General features: G+C 35.3%; 3 protein-coding genes across 4 annotated transcripts; 1 reads left to right on the top strand and 2 right to left on the bottom strand.

Moving 5' to 3' along the window:
* Nucleotides 1-1,809: 1,809 nt before the first annotated feature.
* LOC7472460 (GDSL esterase/lipase At1g06990) lies at nucleotides 1,810-3,804 on the top strand. Of its 2 annotated transcripts, XM_024606800.2 has the most exons (4): nucleotides 1,810-1,950; nucleotides 2,404-3,078; nucleotides 3,170-3,431; nucleotides 3,544-3,804. In XM_024606800.2, exons 2-4 carry the CDS (start codon nucleotides 2,479-2,481, stop codon nucleotides 3,732-3,734), a joined length of 1,053 nt encoding a protein of 350 aa, XP_024462568.2. In that variant the 5' UTR covers nucleotides 1,810-1,950; nucleotides 2,404-2,478; the 3' UTR covers nucleotides 3,735-3,804. The 2 variants fall into 2 exon arrangements, with proteins under 2 accessions (XP_024462568.2, XP_002312198.3); XM_002312162.4 differs by lacking the exon at nucleotides 1,810-1,950 and having other exon boundaries at nucleotides 2,181-3,078.
* Nucleotides 3,805-4,823: 1,019 nt separating this feature from the next.
* LOC7472459 (protein RDM1) lies at nucleotides 4,824-6,202 on the bottom strand. Its single transcript, XM_002311224.3, has 2 exons — nucleotides 5,777-6,202; nucleotides 4,824-5,232 (listed from the first exon to the last, which is right to left on the bottom strand). Exons 1-2 carry the CDS (start codon nucleotides 5,991-5,993, stop codon nucleotides 4,865-4,867), a joined length of 585 nt encoding a protein of 194 aa, XP_002311260.1. The 5' UTR covers nucleotides 5,994-6,202; the 3' UTR covers nucleotides 4,824-4,864.
* A 944-nt stretch (nucleotides 6,203-7,146) lies between these two features.
* Nucleotides 7,147-11,746, bottom strand: LOC7472458 (AP2-like ethylene-responsive transcription factor BBM2). Its single transcript, XM_052454934.1, has 8 exons — nucleotides 11,296-11,746; nucleotides 10,377-11,022; nucleotides 10,168-10,250; nucleotides 9,784-9,872; nucleotides 8,995-9,068; nucleotides 8,848-8,898; nucleotides 8,624-8,700; nucleotides 7,147-8,414 (listed from the first exon to the last, which is right to left on the bottom strand). Exons 1-8 carry the CDS (start codon nucleotides 11,537-11,539, stop codon nucleotides 7,522-7,524), a joined length of 2,157 nt encoding a protein of 718 aa, XP_052310894.1. The 5' UTR covers nucleotides 11,540-11,746; the 3' UTR covers nucleotides 7,147-7,521.
* Nucleotides 11,747-18,576: the final 6,830 nt, after the last annotated feature.

Raw genomic sequence — 18,576 nt, 5'->3', positions numbered from 1 at the left:
GATAAACCACTAATTAATGGAAAAACAATCAACGACCTTCATACTTAGTAGGTAATCTAGTTGAATTTTGCCTAATTTTTGACATTTTACTTGAAATCAATAAAATGTAGAGTTAACTTCTCCAAGCAAGAAATTGAATTTTATGGGATGTATTGCGCATGTAACAGGATTTTTGGAAACAAAGAGAGGAATGCTGTGGGACTGGACGTTTCGAAATGGGACGACCATTACGTGCACAGATGACTCCAACAAGTGGAAAAATCCCAAGTTCATATTCTGGGATGCTGTTCATCCCAGCTCATCAACCTATCGGATCCTTTTTGAACACTTTGAGAAGTTAATTCGTTCTTCCCAAGTTCCTGTAAATCAACGTAGAGCTTTTATCTGTGTAACACACACACACACACACATCTATATCAGGGCTTACGTGCAAAAAAATGAAAATAATATAAGCTCTTTTGCTGTTTATATAACACTTGATCGATCCCTTCACGTCCCATCCCTTCACCTCTCGTTTATCTTTCTCCAGTGTTATGGATTCTGTGTGCGATCAAGATCCATGTGCTCTCAACCACTTCTCTTCCTTTGAATAGTGACATTTTACCTGTTCGAGCCTTACTCGTTTCTTAATAAAACCAGGCAGGAAACTTGTAAAGTTCAAGATTACTTTGCAACTGCTATCTATTAATCATTAGATTCTGATAAGAGAATATATATATATATATCATGAGATACTCATCAAACCCATTCGCAAACTCTAACCAATCCATTCCAAAATCCAAAACTTCACCGAGAGTTTGGAAAACCGACTCTCCAACGAGCGGGTGTTTCTTCACTTGTTTTTCTTACGCCCATCATGGGCCACTCTATCTCAAGAGTTTATTGGTTGTGGATTGTACGTAATTTTGAGGGCTCAATAATCATAACAGCAAATATTTGTATTTGTGGTTTTCAAACCGATTTTATTTTGTGTATATGTGTGTGCGTGGGGGGTAATTTAAAAAGTTTTTTTTTTTCAATCCTATTTTTTTTTTATCAGATTAGTGCTACCATATCTGTAATTTTTTTTTTTTTGATTCACGTGGGGTGTCCGGACCAGCCTACGCGCATCACGACTATTCCCCACGGCCCACTGGACATCCTGCAAGCCCAGGAGCAGGTAAGGCACCGCGGGGATGACAAACATGCACATAGAGGGTCGAACCCGGGAGGGAGGCGGAACAAGTCCACGATGGACCACAGCAGCTAGACCCTCAAGTGCTGGATACACAAAAGAGCTCGAACCAGAACACTTAGGCAGGGCAAAGCCTGCCAAGGCCACTGAGCTACAAGCCCCGTGTACCATATCTGTAATTTTATGTTGCTGCCTTGAGGTGGACAGAGAGAAGAAATTTTGGGGAGAAAATTAATTTATTAAATCAGGAGTAAAATAAAGGACAAGGCTAACGAGGAAGGCCATTCCGGTCAAATAAAATTGGTGGCCGTTTGAGAGTGTTGTTATTTATGTTGTTTGGTTAGTTTTTAAGAGGTGTTTTTTTAAAAAAAAAATATATTAAAAAAATATTTTTTTAATTTTTTTATAACTACATTAAAATTATATTTTTAAACAATTTATGCCAAACAGTCACTCACACACACATGATTGACTTCCCAGAATATTTGCATCCACGTCGCACTTGGATGAGATATTTCGGTAAACGTATTTCTCACGCAATATTAGCACCATAATTCAAAATAAAAATAAAAACAAAAATAAAAAGGCACTTCATTAATGAATCTATCTGTAAATTTATTGGTACTGATGCCCCCAACCAACCCCCATCTGTCCATAGGACTGGAAAGCAATATCTCCAGTCTTCCTCCGGCAAATTAATGAATTAAATGCCGACCAATCTTCTCGGAAAAACTAATGGCCGACAAATTATATACAGTAACATCATTTTCCGGCAGGTAATTTTTATAGTTTTATACATAAATACGCCGACCGATGGATCATTTATAGTTCTGCCTGTTTTGCCGATGGACTCATTTACACTGCCTTAAAAGTTGGTTTCTCAAGTCATAACCGAAGTTGTTTTTATTTTGGAAGGCTGATCTGACTTTGCTTCTCATTAATATGTTTTCAAGTTAATTTATATTTTTTTATATTTAGTTTAAAATTTTATCATGATTTTTTCAGCTTTGTTTAAGGTTTTTTTTTACTCTATTTTTAGGTTTTTTAATTTGTTTATATTAGTTTTTTAGTAAATCTTAAATAAAAAATATTCACTAATAAAATTTTAAAATAAAATTTTTACATATTTTCTCTTGTGTTATATAACACACACTGTGTGTGTGTCCCCTGAATTCTCTAACTTACAAGAGGGCATCCGCAGAATTAAAGCCAATTTAGTTCGCTTGCAGAAAATGTAGAACGGGCTTGGATAGAACAAGTGCAGAGAAGAAGCATCCATCTGCGCTCATTCCATTCGCTCGCCAATGGCAAACATGAAGCCCTCTGTTGTACTAGTTTACATTCTGACAATCTTTTTCAATACAGGGAATGCTACAAGGTCGAGATCTTTTTCCAAATTTCCTGCCATTCTCGTCTTCGGCGATTCAACAGTAGATAGCGGTAACAACAATGAAATCGATACATTGTTCAAAGCCAATTTTCGTCCATATGGTAGACTCTACCCAGGTCACACTCCTACTGGGAGATTCTCAGATGGAAGACTGATTACTGATTTTCTAGCCTCTATTCTGAAGATCAAAAACGCTGTCCCTCCATTCTTGAAACCAGATTTGTCAGATCATGAAATTGCTACGGGTGTTAGCTTTGCATCATCGGGATCAGGATATGATAATGCAACAAATGATGTGTTTCAGGTGATCTCATTTCCCAAGCAAATCGACATGTTTAGGGATTACACTGCAAGGCTAAGGAGGGTTGTGGGAGAACAAAAGGCTAAGAAGATAATCGGTGCTGCATTGGTTGTTATCAGTACTGGAACTAATGATATATCAACGTTGAGGATGGACAAGAATGATACTGGGTACCAAGATTTTTTGCTGAACAAGGTCCAGTTTTTTACCAAAGTAAGCACACCTCTCTCTCTCTCTGATTGAAAAATTTGGTTAGAATTGTTATCACTGAGATCAAGTTATCAAACTATCCGTGGACTTGCAGCAACTGTATGATCTTGGTTGCCGATCCATGATTGTAGCCGGCCTTCCTCCAATCGGTTGCCTTCCCATTCAAATGACCACCAAACAGCAGCCCCCTTCTCGCCGAAGATGTTTGCACAATCAAAATTTATACTCTGTGTCTTATAACCAAAAGCTTGCCAGCATGCTGCCCCTAGTACAGGCAAAGCTTTCAGGAAGCAAAATAGCATACGCGGACATATATGAGCCACTGATGGACATGATCCACCATCCACAAAAATATGGTAAGCTTATGCGGCCGCCCCAGAAATAGATTTGTGGAGATCTTAGAGCACCATTATTAATGAATTTTTATGAGGCATGGTTAACAGAGCTAGGGTCTTTGTTGCATAACAGGATTTGAGGAAACAAATAAAGGCTGCTGTGGCACTGGATTTGTGGAGATGGGACCCCTGTGCAATCCAACGACTCCGACATGTCGACATCCTTCTCGCTACTTGTTTTGGGATGCTGTTCATCCCGGCCAATCAACCTACCAGTATCTTACTAAATACGTAGAGAAGAAAGTTCTGCCCAAATTCTTGTAGTTCATGCTAGGGAATTTTGGAAATTGTTTGAGACTTTATAATGTGGAAAGATAATATTATTTGGGAGAAATGATTTATTTTTCTGTATATATAATAGGATGATTTTCTAAAATATTGTTGTTAATTTAATTAACTCATGATTAAAATTTCCTCAAGTGAATTACACATGATTTTCAATTAGGACATAATAAATACAATTAGGAACAATCTTGAAATATAATGATAGATGACCTATTTTATCTTATTTAAAATAAAAGCTATTTTTTATATAAAGTATGTGTAGTGTAGTGAAAATTAAAAGCAAAAGTCTTGTAAGCCTAGATATACAGGAGAATGTACAGGGGTAAATTAGACATTTTACATTTTATACTGTTTAGTCCTTTATAGCCACTCGAAAACGGAGTAGAAAATTGAAGTGGAAAATCGATGTCCTGCGCACCGAACCATATACAAATCTTTGGCTACTTTTTTTTATTTAAAAAAAGAGTATTCAGGTAAAAGTAAAAAATGTTATTACATCACTAATCATCTTAATAAATATAGTTAAAATAGTCAGTTTTTTTGGATTTGCTTCTTAAAAATTACCGGTTTGAATCCCACAACTCTCAGAACCACCAAAAACTTATATAATTATTAATTTTAAAACCTGTAAAATTAATTAAAGTACGTGCAAATTAACCTAAATATTACATTAATAAAAAAAAAAAAGAAATACAGGTAAGAGAACATCCAAGTCAAGAATTTATTTGAGGAACCACTTCTAGCTAGCAGTCTCAGATCTCCATCTTGTATATATTGTTCTAAGAAGAGAATAGCCCGTCCATTTAACCCAATAAAAAAATGCAAATGACCATGACAATCTCCAAAATACCGCGTTGCCGAAGCCTGCAGAAAGCGGGGCAAGTCATGATTTGCCAAGGCCTTTCGGGTCCTAATTTTCTTTTCAGAAGGGTATAAACTGAACATAGTAGTGCTGTGATTTCAAAGTCGAATGCTAACAGAACATGAATTCCAATTGCCATCGGGAGATGACTAAATTAATCAAGACAACCGATTTTATTAAAGCAAGAAGTAAAACAACATAGCCCATGTTCTAGAAGACGATTTTATTATTTTAGCTGAATTTCAATTCAGTGTGGGACAGTTTTGTCAAGAGAATCATGCTGCAGTGGGTCTGAAAGCCACAGTCTAGCCAAATGCTGATGAGAAGAGCATTGTCTATGGAATTCTTCCATGCCCCAAATTGTAGCTACAGCTCTATTGGGATCAATAATATTGTCCAATGGCTTGCTTTCATCCTTTGTTCCAATTCTTAATTGATCCCACTGTTTCAAAAGCTTGTTCGTGAGGTAATGCAATGGCTGACCATACACTTGCTTAATAGTTCTGGCTAATTCTTGCCAGGTCATGTAGGAAATTGGCAACCCACAAGTTGATGATGGAATAGGGATCTGTTTCATGTATTCCTGGTATATCTCTGCCTTTCTCATCATTATATCTGCATTATAAAGTAACACTTGCTGTTATGTCACTCTCCGTATAATTAGAAATGTCTTATCAGAAAAAGCTAAATCACACGCATCCTGTGTAAAATAGTTAGCAGCAAACGTGGCGTGAATAAAAATCCGCACCAAAAAAAAAAAAGATTAGGACTACTGGTATTGAAATTGTTCAATAATGTTAAGGGTAAAAAAAGTTTCAGTGTTCATGCTGCACGGCTAAAAAAGAGATTTATGATCTAAGAAGGAGAAGAAAAGGTCTAATCTACTAAAAAAAGAGAGACCTTGAATATGATATGTTGATGATGCGGTGATTTGCCACTGGATGCAACAATTAAGATATCGTACTAATAAACAAATATATATATATATATATATATATATATATATATATATATATATATATATATATAACCTGAATCTTACGCCTATTGAATTTATAACTTATTGAATCCAAGATAAGAAATGATGCAAACTAAGAAAGTGTTTTGAACAGAGAGGAAAGACAAAAAGGTGAATTAATTGAATTTAGTATGTTTTGACCTGATTCATCCATGAGCGATTTCATATGATCTTCATTAACAGTGTCTCTCTTCTTATTTTTCTCGTACATACAGTTTTCCTTTCCATCGTAAACTCCTGTGCTGTTCTTTTTCCTATCGTGGACCTTGAGATGCTCGTTCAGATCATCGGATTCTGTTTCGGAATCTGATAAACACAGGTGATTACTTCGCAAAGGAGCATGTGGACGCAACATCATGGTATTTGGTAAGAAGATTGCTGAAAATAAAGAGCTATATAATAGAGAAGAAAGGGCACTCAGAAATCTGCGTTCTTCTTCTATACGTTAAGTTATGATGATTTCAACTTTTTCAATCGGTACAAAGGTAAGTGTGGTCCACACCTCTTGTGCATGCACTACAGGTGTTAATTAACGTCGTGCTTTTCGTGAAAAAGGAAGATTCTTGACCTGCTTAACCAGCTCGTTCCTTACTGTTAATTTTCAAAGATTAGTGTATCAGCTTTTGAGTTCGTTCGGTTCAAATGTAAAAATTCAAAATTTTTCATCTCACTGAAACAATGTTATTTTAAATATTAAACAAAAAAAAATCAAAACTAGATTCGTTACTCGTGACCATCCCGGAGACTGCTATCTGGCCATCTGGCCAAATCATAGTTAAATCTTGTCAAATATAGCAGCATCCATGGTGACTGCTGCTCAATAAGTAAACCAGAACATGTGAAGCAAACTGACAAGAGATACTTTCTTAAATGTGATGATGTATAAACCTACTTACCATATGATGATCAAATAAAAGGTATGAGCTTGGACCAAGGCATGAGCTTGGACCAATCAAATAAATGGACTAACTTAGGTAGCCCAACACGAAGCCCAAAGGTAAGCAGCCGCCATCAACAACAAAACCCAAGACAAATAAGAGCTCCAAGATGGAATTGCCACCATGTTCAAGTAGTTTTTGGGATCTTAATGAAACCTATTTTCAGTCACGGACTTCTAAAACTTGCAAACCAGCATGACTAGTATATATGTATATAGGAAACTGTACGGAATGCCTGATATTTTGCACCATCAGAAGAGCCTTGAGCCTGCAGTGCATAAACTGAAAGCTAAAAGTCTAATTTCACATTTCCAGGGATTTCTGGAACTCTTAGTCTCGTGGATGTTTAGACTTTAAAGTAGTCTGATGCATTTCCAATGCTTACAGGATAACAGTATAGTTATATTTTTGCCTGAATAAACTAAAAGAATTTGAGTTCAATTTGGTTAAAATTTCAGGGAAGTGTGTAACTTTTCCATTGAACAGGGAGAAAAAAACATAAAGGTCTTAGGTTCAAATCTTGGGATGGGTGGACAAAGCATATAATACTCGTAAGCTCTCCAGAAAAGAGAAAGAACACAAGAAAATGCCATTCTCTGTATAATAACTAAGTTATTGAAAATTACAAAGTCTGGTGTTAGGAAATAAAAATCTATCCGAGGATCTATACTAACCTGAAGTTCCCCAAAATTCATAGCAAGTGAGAATTCGAGCTCTTACGTGCTATTGCTGAACTTCGGTTGTTAGACCCTTTAATTATAAAATTTGCAGGCTTCGAAGTTAGGAGGGAAAAAAAGGTGCCACTCTTCCTTGCTTCAATTAGTGGATAAAGAAGGAAGAAAGGATCCTGAAAAATAAAAATCACTACTAAATCAGTCAATGTATACATGCTTTGACTTTCCCATACCCACCTATATATTCTTCATCCATTGGTCAATCCCACAATCATTATGTACTCTCGTTCCATACTGTGAAAGTTGGAGCTCCATGGCAAACAGCCATATTGTTAGACCTCGCTGCAATAGTAGGAACTGCTGTTGGCAACCAATTGTTACATGTTGAACCCTGATCATATGCACTAGCCTTGATCACACCGGCAGATGATTGCTGCGAAAGATAGTACAAATTTCTAGCATGATAAGGATCCGACGAGGAAAACATATTTTCATAGCCAAGAGCCTTCACCTCTCCATCTCCATAACCATTTCCTTGATCTTGGGTGTTTACATCATTAGCTATAACTGTAGCCATTGGGATGGCATACCCAGTATTGCTTCCATAGCCAATTCCCTGATAGCTTCCGTTGGTTCCAGTACCGGTACCATCGTGGCCTCCACTGCTATACATAACAGAATCAGAGCCAGAGCTGTGTTCCATTGAAGACGATTCCATGCTCATGACGTTATGTAGAACCGAAGGCTGAAGGAAATTTTGCGTGTTTCCCAATTGTAATTGATGAAGCTCTTGAAAGCTATGATTGTCAGAGTCCTGTTCTTGCTTGCACCAAAGCCTCTGGCCATAGGGATAGTGCATGGTAAAAGCCTGAGCTTGTTGAAATGCAATAGTAGGCCAGCCATGGTGTGCAGCAGTACCATAGTTGCTAATCCCATCGGTGAGTTGTGAACTCGTGCTGTCATGATCATCTGTTCTTTGCACACGCGTTGTAATTTCAGCATGCTCCGCCTCTTTCAACCGCTTAGCCGCACCCCCAATTGGCAATGTGCTGCTCTCCATTATGCTGTTAACATCATATCTGTTCATGTCGAAGTTGGTCACCGCATTCAGTCCACGGAATTTTATGGCTGCAATGTCATAGGCCTCTGCTGCTTCTTCTTGGGTGCCTATGGATGAAATGCATAATAAATTGCAGGAATCAGGAGATGCGATTAATTGGCAAATAGATACATTTAATTATGCTTGGAAGAAAGTCCACAAGACCCACAAATTTATAACACGAGTAAATTAATTTGTAGGATAGCTAGAGGGCAAATATCTAACGAAACTCAAATTAAGTAGTGCATGAAGTGAAATCGAACGAAAATGAACTTACTGAAAGTTCCCAAGTAAAGGTCTTTGTTCCCTGCAACTCTGCCAATCCTTGCTTGCCATCTTCCATGTTGATGATGTCTGTTATGACAAATAAAATTACCAAGTTAATCAAGAAATCAAGTTCATTAACATCCCTCACGCAACTTATTATCTCTTAAACTAAAGATTTAGGCGAATGAAGTTTCTAGGAAAATGGAATAAATAATAAACTAAAGAAATCCATACCTAGTTACACCTCGATAAATGGAAGCCCCCCGAGAAAACCCACTACTTTTCCTGCAACGAGCAAATATATATATGTACTCCATTATGGGAATTTCATGAAAATAATTGTTTCATCAGAAAAACAAACAAGCTGCATTTGTGAAATACCTTCGAAGAGACGCAACATGCTCCTGCCTAGTCATGTGCTTCATTTCTTCTATCTCTTTTTCGTAGTTGCTCATCTGCAGATTTATTTACAAGATAAAATTTCTTAACAACGGTAACACAATCCATAAACATCGGCAAAATACATTGAAAAGTGCCCTACATGTTCAATAATAGGACACACATCCTTGTTATAAGGATACTTTCAGGGAGGAAAATAACGTTAACGATCGTGGAGCTTAATTAATTAATACGATAATCCAAACTTGCAGTACACTTCCACTAGTGTTTCAATGCGAATGACAATATTTTTTTATTATTATAATTGAATTCAATTGTAGTATTTGATTTTAATTTAATTAATAAATAAATAGAATTCATATTATTTAAAGAGATAAAATTCAATTCATTTTATTTTTCATATTACCCTCATTACTTTTATTCTATTTCTTCAAGGCTTATAAAAAAAAAATGGGGAAATGAGTATTTTATAAAAGTTAATTTTAACATTAAATTTCTTAAGTTTTGAAATTACGAAGAGGAATTGACATTTCATTTATTTTTGTAGGATCTGTAGATATTGAATTACATTTAAAATTCAATTCTTAAGAACTTTGAATTGAATTCAAAACATGTTATTCTAATTTCCTTAGAAATATTTTTGGTGCAACACTCTCTTAGAATTTAAATGAAGGAAAGTAGAAACTCACTGGAAAAAAAAGGAGAAACTCGCTAGAATTTTTTTGGGACAACACTCCCTTAGAATTTAAATGAAGGAGAGTAGAAACTCACTGGAAAATTTGTTGTGGTGGTAGTGCCCCAGTATTTCAATGCTGCTAAATCATAAGCTCTAGCTGCCTTATCTTCTTTGTCATAACCACCTAGTAGAAATAAGAGATGAAAATAATTAGAATCGTCAAGAAAAAAAAATGTTGTTCTTCAAAAAACCAAAGAACAAAAAAAGTCGTTCTTACCCAAATAAACTGAAATAAGATTCGGCAAGCCCCACACATCAAGATATGTAAACATCCAAGAAAAGGCAACATAAGTTAGTGCAAAATAAACCCATGAATCAATCAATACTCTTCAAAATGAAAAGAAAGAAAGAAAGAAATCATTTTTTAATTCCATAGAATCTACAAATTCAAGTAGATTAATGAATGAAGGACCCCATACCTTGCCTTCCCTTGCGAGTTTGTCCTTCTCTTCTACAACTATTGTCCCATAGATGAGCTTCATATCTACCAGTCCATCTATGTCTGCAAAATACAAACCCTAAAGTAATTATTACCAATGTTCATCTCCTAGAAAAGAGTAATAAATTAAAATGACCAGTAAGAGTAGTACTCGTATAAATGAGCATTTAACGGTTTGTGAAAAGATACCTTGTTACACCACGGTATATAGAAGTTCTTTGGCCAAAAGTATCAATAGATTTCCTTGGCACCACTTCGATGGCACCGGTTTGGCTATCAAGACTCGGTGTGGTCTTTTGTTGTTTGTTATTATCAGAAGAACTCTGCTCTCCTCTAGTTCTATTTCCTCCTCCATTTACTGCTAGAAGTGGCAAATCAGAACCTGATTGTGACCCAGTACTCATCGAAAGGGACAAGCTTTGTGCACCGCCATTGCTCTTATTATTGGTGTCTTGTTGTGTCGGTGCCGGCTGGTTCTTTAGCCAAGTCTTAATCATAGATAAACCAATCGAACTATTGGTGTTATTATTGTTGATGCTAGTATCAGCCCCTCCATTACTGCTTGTTCTTTCATTTGATGCATCCTCAGATGGGAGTTGCAAGGAACAGTTGTGGAACATATAGTGTCCAGTGGAACCATACATGGTGCTGCAGACATTAAGTTTGTGTTCATGATTGCCAAAAGAATGGCCGCCAAGGAAGTTCTCAAGCTTAGGTTCTTGATTTTGATCAATGTTCTGGCTATTGCATGAAGAACCCATGAATATCGGGACGTCTGAGGTGGTATTGTAGCTGGTGTCTTCATTGATGCCTGAACGCTTCATATTATTCCAATCTGCAAACAAATACACAGTGGAAAAAAAAAGAGGAGAAAAATATATAAGAAAGTGATCAATATTGCTGTTGCTCCTACTTTAAGTTCTTAGAAAGTATAAGGGAAGAAAAGGAAAAATTAAGGAGAGCTTTAAACCATTCTAAGATGCTTAAGAAACCGATTTATTTCAAATCATCTACTTTTCTTCTTTTGATTTTTAAGAGGGTTAGGGTTTTAGAACTTCAGCTGTGAAATGAAAGAAAAATTAAAGAAATGAAGTTTTGTGCTGCGAACCTTGAGATTGATTGTTTCTAAAGGCTTCAAGTATACCAAAAGAGGCAGGGAGGTTGAGAGAAGGAGCGGTGGAGTCAGAAGTAAGATCAAAGCTCTCCCCGGAGACATCGGTGCCAGAGATTTCATCTGAGTGGAAACGAAGGCGAGAGTCTGTGTTTTGAGGGTGATCGTGGTGATCAGACTGTGATGATGGAAGTTCTTGAGGGGATAGAGAGAAACCTAACCAGTTATTCGTGGAGGCCATGTATTTGGTGGACTATAAAATGGCTTTTAGAACCTGGAGATTTTATGTTGTAGCGTTAGCAGAAGGAAGATAAGGAATTAGTTCATGCATGAAGGTGGGAAGGAAGCTGGAGATAACCATGATATAGAAGGGAAGAGGAAAAGGAAAGGTTAAAAGATGAAAGTGAAATCATCGCTTCCAAAACAAGTGAAGATACATATAAACCCCCACTCTCCCTCCCTCCCTCCCTCTCTCTCTCTCTCTCTCAATAAATGGAGCACCCTTCCTGGTCAAGGGCACTTGAATCAGTAACACGGTATATTAACTCTTCGAGTGGGAAATGAATGCAGCAGAAAGTGGGCTGATGGGCAGGACTGTACTTTTGCACGTAGAAGTCCAATAATGATTTTACAAGGAGGGTTTTATATATATATATATATACCTCACTTTTCCATTCTCGTATTTGGAAAAAATCTGCTCTATATATGGTTTAATTAGACCCCTAATTGTGAGCATAAAATTAATCTACTCTCCCCAGCTTGTAATAATCAAAAGGTTTACACGAGTACTGGTGGCACTCCCTGTTGCAAGTATTTTAAGCTAGTTAATTTGGGTTCCAATGCTAGGGAAGTACTTGAGCTTATCTTCTTGTCTTAAGATTAATATTTTAAGCAGAGGTCATGAGACTTACACATGGTCATGCCTATAAACATGTGGTTAATTTCGTAAACTTAAAACAAACCCTTTGAGCTTCAAAAAGATATATATATATATATATACCCTTTGATTTCTTTTCCTATACCACCCTTATTCACTTCATGTTAATTATCGCTAATTAAACCACCTTGAACTTTCTAATTTATCGCCCCAGTTCACTACATTTATGACCTAGTTCTGCAGTAAAACAGATTCTAAAGGCAATAATTAATATAGGAAACTGATGATGATCCATCTCTCTTTATTTTCTGAAGAACACCCACCTGTAGTGGATGATTCTCCAGTATCTGACACGGTTATGACAAAAAAACCCACACGCACCCCTCTCCACACCGATTCATTCATGCCCAGTTGGACATGAGTCATTTCATTGTCAGTGCAAGCTGCTCTTACCACTCCTCTAACCAGCCCCCTCTCGACTCTCTCTCTCTCTCTCTCTCTCTCTCTCTCTCTCTCTCTCTTGCCATGTATGTCATCAGACCCCTTCAGTCTCTGCCTACAGATACCCATCCATTCATGCCATTTTTTTACTATTATCTCCTAGTCCTAATCATCAAACTGCTCCCCCGCTACAAACGGGAGTCCCTTTCTCTCTGTCTACTGTGCAAAAGAACAATAATTCATGCATGGCTGGCTGGCGTTTTTTGTTTTCTTTTTCAATGCAAGGGAGGATCGATCATGTATGCATGTATAGTTCTGCATATACTTATCTTGGTGTATAGATATATAGTAGTGAAGAGAAGGATGGAAAATAAAAATATGGAGATGGGTAGTGTGCTTCTTGCACCCGATAATTAAGAAGACATTAACCCCTGTCTTCCGGGTCTCTTGAGGTTATTTCATCCTCCATTTTTTTTCATTTTCCTTTTTTCAACCTCTCCTCTCGAGAAGGACGGATTGAAATTGAATGGAAATCTAATTTACAAGGATCCAAATGAGATTCCAGATACTTTTTCTCCCTTTTCGATGCGTTTGTCAACTGCTATTAGTCTCTTGTACGTATAAATCTTTCTTTTTAATTTCCTTTCTATTTTGGGTATACCAACAAGCTATGTATAGATACATATATAATTACTCATGGCAAATACAAACATATGCTTTATTCATACAAATTAGTATGCATATGTTTGTAGATCGATGATAAACATGCACATACAGAATATATATACACCTAATTAATAGACTTTACTTGGTGAGACACCGCATGCATGAAGCCCTACTACCATTTTTTTCTTAACGAAACCAACACGCACGTGTGTACCCACACTAGTTCATCGCCTCTATTATGTCCCGAGTTATATCAAAAATATCTTGAACGTAACAAAAAACTATATATATATATATAAGCTGTCAACTAATGAAAATTATTTAATATTATTATTAAATTCGGCCCATGTTAAAATCGAAATCTACTGATTTAATTTTTTAATTAACCCGAGTTTAAAATTAACGACATGCATGCATGTAAGTTACTAATCCAAGGATGAAATTGATATTAAAGAATAACTAATCATTGAAAAATATCACCTAAACCGCCATGGATCATTTAATCCTCTCTCCATGTACGTATATCCATCTCTCCCACGTACATTTATGATGAACTCAGAGTGTTTTTTTTTTCTAAAGAGCATTCAAAAATCGTAATTTTAAGTTCTATATATTGAGATGAGATTTTATAGAAACAAAGAGCTATATATATTTCATCACCAAGGCCTGATAAACTATGTGGTGAGCAAAAGCGTACGGACCATGCAATGTCCAGGTAAACGAATACAGCCTGTGTAGTGCACTGTAGATATATACGTATGAACTTACACGCAGTTGTTTTTTATGCAGATACAGAGTAGTAGTGGTAATGAATAGTTTAAAGAGGGAGTTATGCAGAAAGTATGAGAGAGATAATCTCGAAGGGGGCAATAAGCACACTGTAAGTTTGACCGTCAAAAAAGGAATCAAAGACAGTAAAACGTCCACATGGTCTCAAAATCCTTTTATTATATTTAAAAGCCTGCCTGCCTGCCACTGTAAAAAAAAATAAATGCTCTCGGTAATCTAATCATAATCATGCCCAACCTAATTAACCCTCCCTCCTCTATCCTAGACGGAGAGACGAAGAGAGCAAAAGTTTACCTGTGAGAGAGAAAGAGCTCACTGTGTGCCTTTTGACCAAGGAACCGTCTTTTAGTGCTTCGAAAAAAACAAAAAATAATAAGATAGTGATGGAAAATATGGTTAGAATTATGTTTTTTAAAAATTTAAAATTAAAAAAATTAATATTTTTATATTATTTTGATGTACTGTGTTAAAAATATTTTGAATCACAACTGTTATTACTTCCAAACATCGCTACCTAATAACCCTACTATTTACAAGGTAATTTTAGCATCGGTTGTTTTTTTAAAAAATAATAAAATATATTATTTTTTAAAATTTATTTTTAATATAATTAAACTAAAAATATATAAAAATACATAAAAATATTTAGAAAAAATATTTTTTAAATGTGAAAACAAATAGTGTCTAAGGCTATATGAATTGTGTTTTGAGATTTTTTACTGTTAGGTGTTTTTAATCTACTGTGGTTGAGATCTCATGTGCTGTTTTATGGTGGCATATATATCCTTTTTTTTTTTTTGGTCAAATCAGGGTATTCAGGCGCTGGCTCAGACTAATCCCTTGGCCCGGGTGGCAAGGCCTCCCTAAGCGTCCTTCTACAGATGAAGAAGAGGGTCGAACCCCCAACCTTATAAGCGACGAGAGCATGCCTATTGCTCCGCCGAACCTCTTGGGTTTGGCATATATACCCTTTGAGATCTCATATATACCCTCAATCATGAAAAAAAGGGATTAATTAATTTGATAAATTCACGAAAATATGCAGTTGAATGAAGACTAGCTAAAAGAGGTAGTGAGTGAATGCCACGTGTTTATATTCGAATCCTGCCACCCAAAAATAGAAGGCCATGCCATGTGTTTCTCATGCCCTTGTTCATGACACCAGATTTCCCTGCCATAGCCATCCTTCTCGTTATTATTGGGTTCCCAGACGTCACGTCAAAGATACACGGCTGATTGATTAATTAATTTATGCAATATATAATCATAGAAATTGTTTAAATATAGAGATGAATTTAATTATTTTTTAAAGTATTTTTTATTTAGAAATATATTAAAATATTTTTTTATTTTTTAAATTTTATTTAAAACAGTCAAAATATATATATAAAAAATTAAACAAGAGCATAACAGCACCAGCGAAGTACCTACTTTCATAAATAAATAAATAAATAAAAGGAAGGATTTCTTTTACGTGACTGAATAATATTATTGTTTAGTAGCGAGGTATAAAAAATGATGCCTTAGAAAGGATAAATTATTCCCAATGGATTTGTCTCGTTAAAAAGGATAAATTAAAAAAAAATATATAAAAAAAAATCATAAAAAGGACAGCAAGGATTCAGCCCATGACGATAACTATGGGCCCAGAGACACGGCTTTAAGTAGAAATCTGGCGTGTAGCCTAGTCCAGTTATACATGGAGCCCATACAGCCCATGCCTTCTTTCCATAAAGAAATGCCGGGCTCATGATTTTGTGGGGTCCACTCCACCACGTGACAATGGCAGAAAAGCCACAATTAAGATTTTTAGGCATAAAACAAAGGAAGGTGCTTAATTTTGTCGAGGAAGAAAAAAAAAAAAAGAAGACTTGGTGATGAATAATTCAACCATGTAACATGATTGGACTGCCACAATTAAGATTTTTTGGTTTTTTTTTTTATTTTTTAATTTAATTAATTTATCAGTTTTTTTCCTCATTCTGGTCATCTTCTATTAACTATTTGCATGAATTTCTCGTTTTAAATAATGATATTGAAATTTAATTAAGGTTATTACAATGTAAATCTTAAGTATTATCTTAAAATTAAAAAAATAAATTTGGTAAATAAACAAGAAAAACATAGATAGTAGGGATAATATATAGATGTTCGAAGACTGAACAAATTCAGAGGACATGATCCCTAGCTAGAGACGGTTGTTTTTGCCTTTCCATGCTCTTGTTCTAATCTCAAAGAAAAGATGTGCCCTCTGATTCCTATAAATAGGTGACTAATCCCACCCATAATTAAACACCCGAAAGTTTCTCCAATTATACACACATGATCCTAAGACTCCTTGACTCCAAAGTTAAACTTCCAAGAACCGTATCCAGCTGATGATCAGGCTAAAAATGATGCGACTAGGGCTTTCATCGAAGCTGAACACATTTAGGTAGGCAAAAGTTACGGTCGAAAACTAGGGTTTTAATGGTACGGTGGCTAGGGAGCGGTGACATTCAGACACAGAACCAGATAACAAGCAATGGGGAAATTTAGAGGTGGTAGTGGCCAACCATAGATCCGCAAGTAAAACAACGTTGCCTCCTGGGAGAGAAAAAAAGCTAAAGCAGATCTAAAAATAAATCAAATTAAACTAAAATTACTCTGAAAAAAAAAAAGCATGTCTATATCCTATTGGATTCATTCATTCAAGAACATACCCTGAACTTTAATGATGGTAAAATCTAGAGCTTCGAAATCCAACAGAACTATACATTGAAAAATAAAATCTAGTCTATTTAACAATCGCTTTTAAAAAAATAATTTATAATAAAGTATTTTTCACGAAACAAATGGGTTCTAGGTCATGTTTGGTTTTGACCAAGCCCGTTGGCTAAAGCAGGAGCAAGAGTTCCCTCTTGTTGTCATGTTAATTAGTGAGATCCAAACAATTACCCTTCTCTTCTCGAGAGATTTTAAATTCTAACAAATGTTGAGAAATCAACCGTGATTTCCTATTCCCTTTCGTTGAGATTAAATTTGAAAATGACATTCAACCCTAGCTAGTATTCCCTGACACTGCACAAAATCCAAAGTAAAAAGTTTTATATCCAATGGTGTGGTGGTTTAAATATCCCACTTGGCCCTTGAATAATATATACGATCATCACTTTTCAGCTTCACCGACGGAGGGAGGAAGAGAAATGAATTACATGACTGAAATCTCCACCGACCTTTGAGCTGTGATTAGTAAATTAAGGTAAACGGGTTTCTGATACATAGATGAACGCCCTTGTAAATTTCCATTGCTTAGAGTCAAATCTATACGCCCTTGTGAAATTTGGCGTGTTCATATACATTTCAATCATAAAAAAAGACCTCGTTTTTAATAATATATTACTGAATGTAGAAACTTGACAGGTGCATAGCATGAATAAAAATTAGGTTTTCAGACTTTGATCTTACAGCTCAAAACGGTGAAGAATATAGAAAAAATTCTAATATTTTTATGAAAAGTCTAAAAATCGATAATATTTAATAAAAAGATAAGCCAGACATCCTTACCTGTTTAGTTCTAAATCTAAAATATTTATAATAAAATAATTATTGTTAAAAGTTACATGTATCTATAGTAGAGTCTAATTAGCATTAGAATGTCTAAATTAATCAAATCCTTGTAAATCTTAAAAATTAAATAAATATTATAATAAAAATAATTGTAACATAAAAAAGAAGTCATTAATCAAATCCATGTCTAAATGTCTAAATTAATCATTTAAGAGGTTTTGCATATTAGATAAATTATGTAGAAAAAATGAGCAGACATTTGCCATACTTGACTGGCGATAATCACTTAATAATTTCGACGTAGTATTCTCTAGTTTTCACAAGACTAGAGAGGTGAATCTAGTCTAGATACATGAAAATTAGTCCAAGTTCAAGATCCCAGATAAAAAAATATCATGTTAGGATCGATGATCTACACTACGGAGCATGCCAGATCCTTAATTAGTGAACTTATTGATACATGGAATCAATATTACCTTCAATTCAAAAACCTAGATTAGAATATTATAAGTCTATTATTATTATTATTATTATTATTATATATAAATCACTCGTTCTTGCTTTCTTAATTACTGAGTACACTGTAAGTTGCACTTCTCTCTCTAATTAATATAACAGTGGGATCTATAAATAATTAATGTACATGTTAGATCTTAATTATACTTATCTGAGACAGAGAAAATACAACTCACAATGTGCAGAATAACTTATAGAACTGACCAGTATAGGATAGAACTTAAGTTGCTATAATATGAATATTAATAAATAATTTTATATTATTTTCTAACATGTATTTAATTTCTTCAGTTTGGAATTTACACTAACAAACAAAAACTAATTCAACTTAAGATTTTAAATAGAATAGTTTTATACTATTCTGAACAAGCATTGCGGCAGAATTCCAAAAATTAAGCATATAGGTGCTGCATGCGTTATAGCTTGAAATTGATATTTTT

This window comes from Populus trichocarpa, chromosome 8, assembly GCF_000002775.5.
Source record: "Populus trichocarpa isolate Nisqually-1 chromosome 8, P.trichocarpa_v4.1, whole genome shotgun sequence".
In the NCBI taxonomy this organism is placed as follows: Eukaryota; Viridiplantae; Streptophyta; class Magnoliopsida; order Malpighiales; family Salicaceae; genus Populus; species Populus trichocarpa.
Note: the sequence above shows the minus strand (reverse complement) of the source record. Positions and strands in the feature narration are given on the sequence as shown.

Excerpts from the sequence above, each read along its gene's own strand:
- LOC7472459 (XM_002311224.3), bottom strand. The coding sequence starts at position 5,993 with ATGATGTTGCGTCCACATGCTCCTTTGCGAAGTAATCACCTGTGTTTA. Across the intron at positions 5,233-5,776 it reads ATCGCTCATGGATGAATCAG|ATATAATGATGAGAAAGGCA; the intron begins GTCAAAACATAC and ends TTTATAATGCAG.
- LOC7472460 (XM_024606800.2), top strand. The coding sequence starts at position 2,479 with ATGGCAAACATGAAGCCCTCTGTTGTACTAGTTTACATTCTGACAATC. Across the intron at positions 3,079-3,169 it reads AGGTCCAGTTTTTTACCAAA|CAACTGTATGATCTTGGTTG; the intron begins GTAAGCACACCT and ends GTGGACTTGCAG. Across the intron at positions 3,432-3,543 it reads CCACCATCCACAAAAATATG|GATTTGAGGAAACAAATAAA; the intron begins GTAAGCTTATGC and ends GTTGCATAACAG.
- LOC7472458 (XM_052454934.1), bottom strand. The coding sequence starts at position 11,539 with ATGGCCTCCACGAATAACTGGTTAGGTTTCTCTCTATCCCCTCAAGAA. Across the intron at positions 10,251-10,376 it reads ATATACCGTGGTGTAACAAG|ACATAGATGGACTGGTAGAT; the intron begins GTATCTTTTCAC and ends TGTATTTTGCAG. Across the intron at positions 8,415-8,623 it reads CCTTTACTTGGGAACTTTCA|GCACCCAAGAAGAAGCAGCA; the intron begins GTAAGTTCATTT and ends TTTCATCCATAG.